The sequence below is a fragment of the Mytilus edulis genome, chromosome 3, assembly GCF_963676685.1.
Source record: "Mytilus edulis chromosome 3, xbMytEdul2.2, whole genome shotgun sequence".
In the NCBI taxonomy this organism is placed as follows: domain Eukaryota; kingdom Metazoa; phylum Mollusca; class Bivalvia; order Mytilida; family Mytilidae; genus Mytilus; species Mytilus edulis.
In genome coordinates this window covers 102,833,315-102,846,757 of record NC_092346.1, presented here as the reverse complement: position 1 = coordinate 102,846,757, position 13,443 = coordinate 102,833,315, and the positions used below count along the sequence as shown (strand labels likewise).

At 31.5% G+C, this 13,443-nt stretch overlaps 1 protein-coding gene across 2 annotated transcripts in view; it reads right to left on the bottom strand.

The window, feature by feature from the left end:
- The window catches only part of LOC139518052 (protein eyes shut homolog), a 114,318-nt gene that overhangs the window by 42,880 nt on the left and 57,995 nt on the right, over window positions 1–13,443 (bottom strand). For both annotated transcript variants that reach the window (XM_071309702.1, XM_071309703.1), the window contains 15 exons: window positions 13,214–13,327; window positions 11,839–11,958; window positions 10,005–10,118; window positions 9,530–9,643; window positions 8,317–8,436; window positions 7,361–7,489; window positions 6,587–6,700; window positions 5,605–5,718; window positions 4,652–4,765; window positions 3,932–4,048; window positions 3,367–3,483; window positions 2,980–3,099; window positions 1,167–1,292; window positions 654–767; window positions 183–296 (listed from right to left, as the gene is read on the bottom strand). In XM_071309702.1, the coding sequence (XP_071165803.1) occupies window positions 183–296; window positions 654–767; window positions 1,167–1,292; window positions 2,980–3,099; window positions 3,367–3,483; window positions 3,932–4,048; window positions 4,652–4,765; window positions 5,605–5,718; window positions 6,587–6,700; window positions 7,361–7,489; window positions 8,317–8,436; window positions 9,530–9,643; window positions 10,005–10,118; window positions 11,839–11,958; window positions 13,214–13,327 (1,761 nt within the window). The remainder of the gene's footprint in view (window positions 1–182; window positions 297–653; window positions 768–1,166; window positions 1,293–2,979; window positions 3,100–3,366; window positions 3,484–3,931; window positions 4,049–4,651; window positions 4,766–5,604; window positions 5,719–6,586; window positions 6,701–7,360; window positions 7,490–8,316; window positions 8,437–9,529; window positions 9,644–10,004; window positions 10,119–11,838; window positions 11,959–13,213; window positions 13,328–13,443) is intronic.

Below are 13,443 nucleotides of genomic sequence, written 5' to 3'. Positions count from 1 at the left end.
AATGAGACAAACATTATTTTAAAGAAAAGGAGCTAACTATGAAGATTAATACCAGCAAAAGTTCTCCCTTCTACAGAAGCAAATATATGATTCCGCAATTTGCGTACTTGTGGTATATTTACCACCTTCCAGTATTCCACTAAGAGGAGATAACCACTATCTACACATACACTGGTACCTACCTATAGTACATTCTGCTCCTTTCCAGTACTCTGTACACTGACAACTATAGGATCCCATGGTATTGGTACATACTCCTTCATGCTGACATGGACTCGTTAGGCATTCATCCACATCTATCAAAATAAATATCACTATTTAGATAAACACGATTTATCAATGGTGGTCCATTTAAATACTTTTACATGTTTTGATTAATTAAATTCTCACATAGATATTTTCAAATAAATTTCTTTTTATAACATTACAAATGATTGGTGTAAAACTAAAAAAAATAAAGGAGACTTTTTTATGTTATTTCAATAAATCAAATATGAATGCAAAGAGATGTTGAGTAACATCAATTTTAGCAGATATGCTTGTTTCTGAATCCTTAATATTTATTTCATTTGTATAATATAGTTTAATGTTGATTTATCTGAATAAATATTGTTTAAACTAATGTGTTAGCATCTGAACAATTAATATCTTACCAATGCCACAGGTTGGACCAGTCCTTCCAAGAAGACACTGACATACATAAGAACCTGGTGTGTTTATACACGAGCCTTCATTCAAACATGGATTTAGGAGACATTCATTCTTATCTAAAATAGAAAAAAATACTGAAAATCAAAATTTGCTTTTTTATTCTTACAAATGTAATTGTACAAAGACATCAGAAATATTTTTTCTCATTCTGACCCAAAATGTTGTTTCTCAGCTCTTTAAAAAACAGTATCAAATTTTAATTAGAAATTGTTGGCCTACCACATAAGGTAAGGAAACTTGACACATAACAATTCCTCACTGATAATCTGCTTACTAAATTCTTATTGTTCAATTTTATCTGTAGATCTGAATAAAGAACAAATTATTTAATAGTAAAATTCAAATAAAAAATTCTATTACTAACATACTGCACATAATATCTGCCAATATATTATTTATGTATTTTTGACTCATGCTTTACAGATATAAGCTAATCTTGATGTATAATAATTTACCAATCAGGCATCGGTCTCCTTCAAACCCAGTACCAGTGCAGTCACAGTAGAAACCACCGTCTGTGTTCTTACATAAACCATTGTTAGAACAAGGATTGTTTCCAATGGCCAAACATTCATTTATATCTGTAAAAATAAAGTAGCAATCATTCAATTCTACCAACCAATTAGTGACATATAAAATGAATGACAAAGTTGATACAGTCAGGTTCAGGTTGTTTTTTACATATATTGAATTTGCTCAAATTAATCCCCGGTAAAGAAATAGCAAAGTTTGTGGAATAACTGGGAACATTGCAGCTTGAATTATTTAGCTTGTCAGGTTGACAAGGGGAACAATTTAAACAAAATAAATGACAGATGGTGATTAAGGTAACTCCCCTGCTTAAACTTCAGACAGAACAAAGATCAAGACAATGAAGCAACTACAATTTATAATCCAAATCATCTGATATTATCCACAGAAATTCTATCAATAATTCATTAAGAAATAAAGATGTTTAAAAGAGTACTACCAAGAAACTTTCTATGTTAATTATGTTTCAAAGGGGCAATAACTCCTATAAAAATGAGCCGGCAGAACCTATTTTCAAACTCAACTGTGAGATTTTGCCAATGTACACTTTTCATAGAAAAATATTGCTTTGTATTTAATAATGCAGACTTGAATAACCTTACAAGATAATTTTCTAAATAATTATATTTCTTATTTTCATAATGAATATTAAGTAAACTGGTAATTTTACTGTTGCAAATATGTGTTTACATGTCTCTGCTACGTGTAACCAAGTAAACTCAATTTGTGACAGTCAAACTACCAATGGACATCCACAAAGCATCAAACACAATACTGTTATCTCTTAAACTACCAATGGACATCCACAAAGCATCAAACACAATACTGTTATCTCTTAAACTACCAATGGACATCCACAAAGCCTCAAACACAATACTGTTATCTCTCAAACTACCAATGGACATCCACAAAGCCTCAAACACAATACTGTTATCTCTTAAACTACCAATGGACATCCACAAAGCATCAAACACAATACTGTTATCTCTCAAACTACCAATGGACATCCACAAAGCATCAAACACAATACTGTTATCTCTCAAACTACCAATGGACATCCACAAAGCCTCAAACACAATACTGTTATCTCTTAAACTACCAATGGACATCCACAAAGCATCAAACACAATACTGTTATCTCTCAAACTACCAATGGACATCCACAAAGCCTCAAACACAATACTGTTATCTCTTAAACTACCAATGGACATCCACAAAGCCTCAAACACAATACTGTTATCTCTTAAACTACCAATGGACATCCACAAAGCATCAAACACAATACTGTTATCTCTTAAACTACCAATGGACATCCACAAAGCCTCAAACACAATACTGTTATCTCTTAAACTACCAATGGACATCCACAGAGCCTCAAACACAATACTGTTATCTCTTAAACTACCAATGGACATCGACAGAGCATCAAATACAATACTGTTATCTCTTAAACTACCAATGGACATCCACAAAGCATCAAACACAATACTGTTATCTCTTAAACTACCAATGGACATCCACAAAGCCTCAAACACAATACTGTTATCTCTTAAACTACCAATGGACATCCACAAAGCATCAAACACAATACTGTTATCTCTCAAACTACCAATGGACATCCACAAAGCATCAAACACAATACTGTTATCTCTTAAATGAAAGAAATTGTTAACAATGTTTTAAAGCTATAAACTGTGTTAAAAAAAACACTTTTTAATGACTGAATAAAATACATACCAACATCACAGTATGGTCCTTTCCAAAATTGATTACAAAGGCATGTAAAAGATCCATCATTGTTGATACATGTACCACTATTCCTGCAGGGACTAGGAACACTGTCACATTCATTACGATCTATAATTAGAATAGTATACAAAACACTTTAATTAGGAAATAATAATGTAATAAGAACACCAATCAAATGGATACATCAAATGCACACTTTTATTTATTCACATGAAATACACACTTATTGTCCTTAAAGTAAGTAATCTTGAATTAAATTCCATCCATTAAAATATGTTGAAGATATTACAGTAACATGACAGAAACACAGATTTTCAGTACTTAAAATTCCTTTTAAAATAATTGTTGATTTAAAAAATGCCTACAAAAACTTACCTAGTTCACAGTCATTGCCATACCACCCCTGGGGACACTGACATCTGTATGAGCCCATTAAATTAAAACATGAGCCACCATTCATGCAAGGTCGTAATGTAACACATTCATCCACATCTGAAAATAAATTAAAATCATATCCAGTGAAATATTTTCATTTTAGAATAAATATAAATACATGTTAATTCTATAAAATATGTCCAAGTTTGTACAAGATCCACCATTGTACCATGTTATCTATATCTATCTAATTCACAGAATTCTCCAGTGTTTTTCCCAGCAGGACAGTTAAATTTATAAGAACTGTCTTAGTTAAGACAAGTTTCGCCATTGTAACAATATTCTATATTTACCTAATTCACAGAATTCTCCAGTGTTTTTCCCAGCAGGACAGTTAAATTTATAAGAACTGTCTTAGTTAAGACAAGTTCCGCCATTGTAACAATTATCTATATTTACCTAATTCACAGAATTCTCCAGTGTTTTTCCCAGCAGGACAGTTAAATTTATAAGAACTGTCTTAGTTAAGACAAGTTCCGCCATTGTAACAATTATCTATATTTACCTAATTCACAGAATTCTCCTGTGTATTTCCCAGCAGGACAGTTACATTTATAAGAACCATCCAAGTTTGTACAAGTTCCGCCATTGTAACATGTTATTTGTAAACATTCATTCAAATCTGAAATAAAATAAAAATGCATTTAAGAATTGAATGCTTCTTTTTGTAAATTTATTGGGGTGTAAAAGCGTTGACCGAAGTACATTTTGTATGAAGCGCGGAAGCGCTTCATTCTAAAAATGTACGCACGGTCAACGCTTTTACAACCCTATAAAGTTACAAAAAGAAGCATTCAATACTTATAATTACATTTTTTAGCTATGATCATAAAAACACGAATTTTATATATTTTATTATTTAATTCACCTGTGCACTTTATTGTTGGAGCACGTGTTATCATGAGTGAAAAGTTGTATTGAGCAATGCAACTGCTTACGGAATAACACGTGATGTGCAGTTAGCCAATCAGAATAAAATATTATAATGAAACATACATCTAATGTAATTATTACAATTTAAACCTGAATAAAATAAACTGGACTCTTATAAGGACTTCAAAATAATCAGGCAACATGTTTGATATCAACTAAGGAAAGTACTAACTAAAACAAAAAGATAATGAAACAATAAAATGTACAGCAATAAAATGTACAGCATTAAAATGAAAGTTATTGAAAAGAAAGGTACTTGGGTAAAAAAGCATGATTAGTGTGTAGTACATACCTGCTTCACAATTTTTACCAGTCCATTGTGTTGTACATATACATTCATAGGTACCCATTAAGTTACGACAGGTGCCTCCATGTAAACAGGGATTGGCTATACACTCATTGATATCTGAGAAGAAAAAAGAGATTTTATCATAGTTTTTAGAGCATATATGATTTTATGATACCATATAGGAAAAGTTTATTTTATGAAACTTTGGAGCAAAGATGATTACTAGATTATACTGTTGGTTTTATGCAATATCATTTCATATCTTGTGATTTTTTGCCAGTAACTAAATAGAAATAAATTTGAAGTTACATTAAAACCAGTGGTGTACCTTAGTGTTGTAAAAAATAAAGATAGGGTCACTGAAAGTTGTGTTCTTTGTGAAAAAATCCAACAAAGCGTCGAAATAATCGTAACATCATCGTGTTGCAGGCCGTACAACGTTGATTTTTAAGGTTTTTCACTACCAACAAGGTAACATATTGATCAGTAGACAAAAAACCAAGTTGGTGACCAGATGATTATATCATTAAAACAGAAATTCATGTGTCAACAACATTTTAAAGTTTTTTAAGCAAAATCTATGGAGTAGAACTAGAGATTTGATGATTTTGAGAAAATCTTAGAAGGTTATTCACCGATTTTATGTGCTTTGTATACAAATATCAACCCATATTGAAAGAAATCAATCTGTAAAATTTCAGATAATAAAAGAGATAAATGCACTATTTTTTCGATTTTCAGTTGTAGTTCCACGAGCCAAGGTTGTATGCAAAATTTTAGCAAATTCTGCGACATAACCCATTTAATGTCCCTTGACCTTAAAGAAAGTTGTCAGTTTACTGTTCTTTCCATCAGTTTAGCAACTTCAAGAGGATATGTGCAAATTAAATCCCAATTCTGATCTCTTAAAAATTCTTTTCATTTTTATTGTGTCAAAGAAATTCTTGAATACATACCAACATCACAATTTTGACCTGTCCAGCCTGGTGCACACTGACACATGTAAGATCCTATAAGATTACTACAGGTGCCTGCATTTTTACATGGATTACGGGAACATTCATTGAAATCTACAACAAATCATATACAACATGTCAATCAGAATGTCATTACTTGTGTGTTACCATAGCTTTTAAAAGTCCTTATGATATTATTTTATTAATTGCGGACTGCAAACGTTGAAAAAATATGATAAGGACCTAAGCACTACAGTTCTGCAGCTAACTTGTGTATAGGGAGAAGAATGTACCTTTTCATTCAGATATAATCATTGAAGTTTTATAAATTTAGAAAATTGAACTTTAACTGTCAATAAGTATAGATTATAACATGTCGAGGGCTGATATGGACAGAGGGATGATACCAGGGCCAATATGGAAAAGACAAGTTATTATCTATTTATCACATATTTAAGTTCTGCAGAAAAGAGAGAAAAAAATCAATTATAACTATTTAATGAAACATAACAAGTAAAATCTTAAACATTTTATCACAAAAGTGTTGTTAAGGATGCAATGATGTCACATCATTTGGAACCAGGGGCACAATAACCCCGGGCAATTTTGAGGTTATTACACATGCAAAACCCGACGTATTCGTAACAAATATGTGATAAATACTTCTATAACTATAGTGCAGAGTTCAATGATCAACATAAATACTGATAGGTTAGCATATTTCAATTCTTTCTACACAGATACAAGAAACAGCAAATTACTTCTCTTAAATCCATAATTACAAGAGTTTAAACTAAAACATAAGATTCAGTTTTTTCAAAACTTTCCCCTTTCTGTATAAAAATTCATAAGTACAAAACTGGAGTACCCATCATTAACAAGATTTTAATAAAAAAACATTGTCTGTCCAAATTTAAGTCTGAAGATTGAGAGAATCATCATATGATATCAATTTATCCTAATGACTACCAGAGAAACCTACCTGTTCCACACTTGGGTCCTGTCCAACCGTCGCGACAGTTACAGGTAAATCCTCCGTTGGTGTTCACACAGGTGCCAAGGTTCAAACATGGGTTAGCGCGGCACTCATCCGTATCTGTTAATAAATATTAACAAAATCATTAAAACTTATGATTCAGGAGTCAAATCTCACTCACTTCCTGTATTAGTACAAAAAACAAATCGTAGTGAACTGTAGTAACCTTTTTCCTTTTACATTGAAAACTTGAGTTGAAATTAAATAAAAAACTTACATTCAACAATTGTTTAAGTTATTACCTTATCTAAGTATCTCTCAAATCTATTTTTTATATGTCATTATCAACTTTGTAAACATTTCCCACTTTCCTGAAAACATTTTAGTCTATTTATAGGTATTATGTCATTGAACTTTGATGTGTTTACCTAAAAATCAATAGGATTTTCTTATCATCATGCAACCATATACTGTTAAAGCAAGGATGCAATTTGATATGTAGTATATAATTTAGCATCCAGAAACTACACTGCACAATTACAGTAGAGATTAAGAAACTATGGCCTTGAACTTGACCTTGGACTTGTAAAAAAGAACACTCTTTTGGATGATTTGAGGAGAAGTGTCTAACAATGAATAACATGATATACTGATTGGATGGAGACATATTTTTGACAGTTTAGTTGCCAAGATTTAAAATGCTCTGCAAGCTTCTTGTTTCAAATCTTTTAACAATGAACTGGATGCAGTAGTACATTGCAACCTTTAAATAACTCTTACCATTATTACAGTTTGGTCCGGCCCATTCATTTGGACAGATACATTCATAGAAGCCTTGTGCTGGAGGTAGATCCACACATGTTCCCCCGTTCATACAGGGATATGTGCCTTCTCTACACTCATCAATGTCTGCAAAATATATGTAGAAAAATCAATAAAATTACAGTATCTTATCCATATTTTTTTGCAACTGATCAGGACAATTTAAATTCTGTCAATAATTGAAATCAAAATGTCTGAGGTGAAACATCTTAATTTATAAGAGTTAAGGGGGTCTAAATCAATTTTTTTTCATAATATAGGATTTCGCTATATTTTTCTATAAATGAACTTTATCTTAGAAAAATAAAACAAAAAAATGTGGTCACCATTCATTTACGCTCACTATCTGCCTTTGAAAGAAGCATACATTTTTGTAAAGGTACTTTTTTCTCTGTTGATCTAATAGGAGAAATCGAGGTAATATCGAAATAAAAAAAAAATAATAAATCACAGAAATGTCAAAATTTTACAATAGTTTAGTTTGAGTACAGTTTATTTGAAAATAATAATAAAAAAACATAGGTCACTGATGAGTTAAAAAAGATATTTCAATTTTAATGCAAAAAAATGGCATGTTTGCACCAAAGGGAGATAATTTGGAGCTTTTTCAATGATATATAAACTTTAAAAGTCATCTGGGGCCAAAACAAATTGATTTTTTTGAATGATTTTTGTACCATATGATAAAGTAACAACTAATAAAGTTATAAAGTTTGTAATGAAAAATAAAATGTGTGAATTTTTTATACCCGCAAGCCTCCTTAAGACTGTACAAATTTCTTTTCAACAACCATCAGCTTTTAACTTCCATTAAAATAGAAATTTAAATGGATATTTCAGATGTGACTGCTTAAAAGAATATGAACATGATGAATACAACAAGTTATTAATATCTTGATTTGGTCTATACTTACATCCCTCACAGTTTGGACCTTTGTAACCCTGTGCACATTTACACTCGTACGACCCTGGTAAATCTTTACATATACCTCCAAATTGACAAACAGCAGGAAGCTGGAGACATTCATTTATATCTGAAAATTAACAGTATTTTTTTTTTATATATACGGTAATTGTTTTTGGTTTTTTTCATATCAAGCTTTGTAAATCTGTTTAAACATGGTTATTACTTGTAAATCAGTTGTGTATACATAACAATAATGGTCAAGCTGACCTTCCTTCAGAACATAAAAATATAGGTAAACTTCCTTCCGAAAATGAAGTACATGTAAACCTATCAAATATGATTCTCATTTCTTGACTAAGTTAATGAAGTACATGTAAACCTATCAAATATGATTCACATTTCTTGACTAAGTAAACCTATCAAATATGATTCACATTTCTGGACTAAGTTAATATAGTACATGTAAACATATCAAATAGGATTCACATTTCTTGACTAAGTTAATGAAGTACATGTAAACCTATCAAATATGATTCACATTTCTGGACTAAGTTAATGAAGTACATGTAAACCTATCAAATATGATTCACATTTCTTGACTAAGTAAACATATCAAATATGATTCACATTTCTTGACTAAGTTAATGAAGTACATGTAAACCTATCAAATATGATTCACATTTCTGGACTAAGTTAATGAAGTACATGTAAACCTATCAAATATGATTCACATTTCTGGACTAAGTTAATATAGTACATGTAAACATATCAAATAGGATTCACATTTCTTGACTAAGTTAATGAAGTACATGTAAACCTATCAAATATGATTCACATTTCTGGACTAAGTTAATGAAGTACATGTAAACAAATCAAATATGATTCACATTTCTTGACTAAATTAATGAAGTACATGTAAACATATCAAATATGATTCACATTTCTGGACTAAGTTAATGAAGTACATGTAAACATATCAAATATGATTCACATTTCTGGACTAATTTAATGAAGTACATGTAACCCTATCAAATATGATTCACAATGAAGTACATGTAAACCTATCAAATATGATTCACATTTCTGGACTAAGTAAACATATCAAATATGATTCACATTTCTTGACTAAGTTTGATTAAATTATTACTTATCTGTAAAAAGTAGCAAAATTGCCTAAATATTTTTGTCAGAACTTTCCCAAGATGCATCAGCTGACTTACTTGTACCACAGAATTGACCAGTCCATCCAGTTAAACACACACAACTATAAGATCCAAGTCTTTCAGAACAATTTCCTCCATTCAAACAGGTTATAGATTTACACATGTCCACATCTACAAACAGAAAACACTCAACTCATTAAATCAATTGGCCAATATAATCGTTTATCCACAGTTGGAATTGTTTCTCATTGACAGCTTGCAAAATAGTTATTAGAATGATCAACCAATCTGATACATATGTTATTTTAAATTAAAACAAAACTAATATACTAATATATTAGAAAAAAATCAAAGTTTTGTTTAAATTTAATGAAATTGGAATAGTTCTAATTACATGAAAATTTACAAAATATTCCCTTGAAATATGAATTTCTAAATTACTAGAAATGATGAATTCAAAGGCAAAGTTCTGTAGCCTGTTTATGTCAGTACTACAGAAGCTTATATCGGAGGAACTATGACTGGTACCTACCTAGTTCACAATGTTTCCCTGTCCAGCCAGTACCACATTGACATGTATAGGATCCAGCAGTATTTAGACAAGTGGCGTCGTTAACACATGGATTCTGTAAGCATTCATCTTTGTCTGAAAACAACAAAATGATCACATGAAAAAGACATTTCCATTTACAAGGTAAAAAGTCTGCTGCAACACACATCACCCTTTCAAAACCCATTATTATAATTCAAAATTGTACAGATTCCCCTTGCATTCCATTGAAATGTGCATAAGAAAGGAGCAGTAATCAATAATTTATTCTTGTATCATATATTTTTGTTCCGATGCAAAATCAAACCATTCAGAAAACACAACAATAATATATGTAGCTTGTATCTTGCAAGTGATGTGTGTAAATTTAAACCAGGTGCTCTGCAGGACGCAGCTTTATACGACCGCAGAGGTTGAACCCTGAACAGTTGGGGCAAGTATGGACACATCATTCAAGCTTGATACAGCTCTGAATTTGGATTGTGATCAAATTCTTGACAAAATATGAGTTTCTGACACAAAACAAATGACAAGATCTTACAAATCTATTATGCAATATTGTGTAATTAAAGATTTCTACGTCAAACTTTTCAAAAATTTCGAATTTGAGAAATTTGGGAAAAAAAATTGAAAACTACTACCACCCCCCCTTTTTTTTGCAATAAGTCCAAAACGAGACATTTCTTTATACATTATTTACAATTAATGTAAGGGAGGTAAATCTGAATATACAAAACAGTGAATGTTAACTGTTTTTGAATTACCTCCCTTACACTGCTTTTAAATTGTCTCAATTGTCCATTGACCAGTAATACCTAGTTTTTCCCCTTTTTTTGCCCCTAATTCCAAAAAATATTGAGCCATAACCCCCCAAAGTCATTACTTACCATCCCTTAATGGTATGGAAACTTGTGGTATAATTTCAGAGATTCATCCACTTAAACACAAGTTATTGTTTGAAAACAACAAAAATGCTTATTTCGGGCCCCCTTTTTGGCCCCTTATCCCTAAACTATTGGGACCATAACCCCCAAAATCAATCCCAACCTTCCTTAAGAGGTATTGAACCCTCTGGTAAAAATTAATAGAGATCCATTCACTAAATCTAAGGTTATAGTCCTGAAAATCTAGTTTTTCCCCTTTTTTTGCCCCTAATTTCGCCTTTTTTAGCTTCTTATTCCAAACCATTTTGAGCCATAACCCCCCAAAGACATTAATAACCATCCCTTCATGGTATGGAATCTTGTGGTATAATTTCAGATAAATTCATACACAAGTGATTGTTTGAAAACTACAAAAATGCTTATTTTAGGCACACTTTTTGGCCCCTAATTCCTAAACTATTGGGACCATAACCCTCAAAATCAATCCCAACCTTCCTTTAGTGGTATTAAACCTTCAGGTAAAAATTTATATAGATCCATTCACTAAATCTAGTTATTGTCCGGAAACTAAATGTGTTTTCGGACGACGACGCAGACGACATGATACCATTATACGATGCAAACAATTTTTTGCGGTCGTATAAAAACATATTAATTACTTCAATAATTTTGCTTAAGACTTCTGACTTTCCAGGGAATATATACTTATGATTTCAAAACACTAGAATGCTGATATTTTTTTCTCACAATTTTAGAGTTGAACATATGCTTTCATCAAACTTTTCATTAATTGTAGGTAGAAATTATGGGATGACACTTTTTATGTGTTTATTCCTAACCAAGATGTTTTGTAGAATTCAGTATTTATTCAAAGAAAAGATGACTTAATAACACTCTTTTTATTTTCAGTAGATCTCTGGCAATGAACTCACCTTTGCCACAATGATCTCCAAACCAGCCTGGATCACAGTCACACTTGTAGGAACCAGCTAGATCTGTACAGTTACCATGGAAATTACATATCTCTATTTGTATCAGGCATTCTTGGATATCTGGAAAGAAATCAAAATTGTAATTGTACAGGTGAAGATTCAGTCTTTCAGGGCTGAGTACTATCTTTACAAAGTAAAAAGTCAAACAATCACATGTCAGATGACCTTTGGAACATTTAAATTTGACGATTTTATCAAAGAAGATCCAAGAAAGAAATATTGATGATCTGTATAAATTGTATTACCTATCTGAACTTTAATGAATTGTGTGCGTCACCAGTAAATTGTATTACCTATCTGAACTTTAATGAATTGTGTGCGTCACCAGTAAATTGTATTACCTATCTGAACTTTAATGAATTGTGTGCGTCACCAGTAAATTGTATTACCTATCTGAACTTTAATGAATTGTGTGCGTCACCAGTAAATTGTATTACCTATCTGAACTTTAATGAATTGTGTGAGTCACCAGTAAATTGTATTACCTATCTGAACTTTAATGAATTGTGTGCATCACCAGTAAATTGTATTACCTATCTGAACTTTAATGAATTGTGTGCGTCACCAGTAAATTGTATTACCTATCTGAACTTTAATGAATTGTGTGCGTCACCAGTAAATTGTATTACCTATCTGAACTTTAATGAATTGTGTGCGTCACCAGTAAATTGTATTACCTATCTGAACTTTAATGAATTGTGTGCGTCACCAGTAAATTGTATTACCTATCTGAACTTTAATGAATTGTGTGCGTCACCAGTAAATTGTATTACCTATCTGAACTTTAATGAATTGTGTGCATCACCAGTAAATTGTATTACCTATCTGAACTTTAATGAATTGTGTGCGTCACCAGTAAATTGTATTACCTATCTGAACTTTAATGAATTGTGTGCGTCACCAGTAAATTGTATTACCTATCTGAACTTTAATGAATTGTGTGCGTCACCAGTAAATTGTATTACCTATCTGAACTTTAATGAATTGTGTGCGTCACCAGTAAATTGTATTACCTATCTGAACTTTAATGAATTGTGTGCGTCACCAGTAAATTGTATTACCTATCTGAACTTTAATGAATTGTGTGCGTCACCAGTAAATTGTATTACCTATCTGAACTTTAATGAATTGTGTGCGTCACCAGTAAATTGTATTACCTATCTGAACTTTAATGAATTGTGTGTGTCACCAGTAAATTGTATGGCAGTACTATACTCTCACGTCCTCCTACACAAAATTGTGTAAATGAACAGACAGCATTCTCAAGAGTCAACCTATGACAGCCAACAGTAAAAAATATACAAATACACCATACCTATGTCACATCTAGTTCCTTGCCAGCCTTGTCTACAAATACATTCATAATATCCTGGATGGTCAACACACTGGGCTCCATTCAAACAAGGGTAGGAACTACACTCGTCATATTCTGAAAAAGTAAATGATTTTTTTTAACTTCAATGAAAATAAATCAATTGCCATGACTTTAACATTTATTACTTTTTTACACTTATAATTCATGATCAACACATTGTGATACAAACA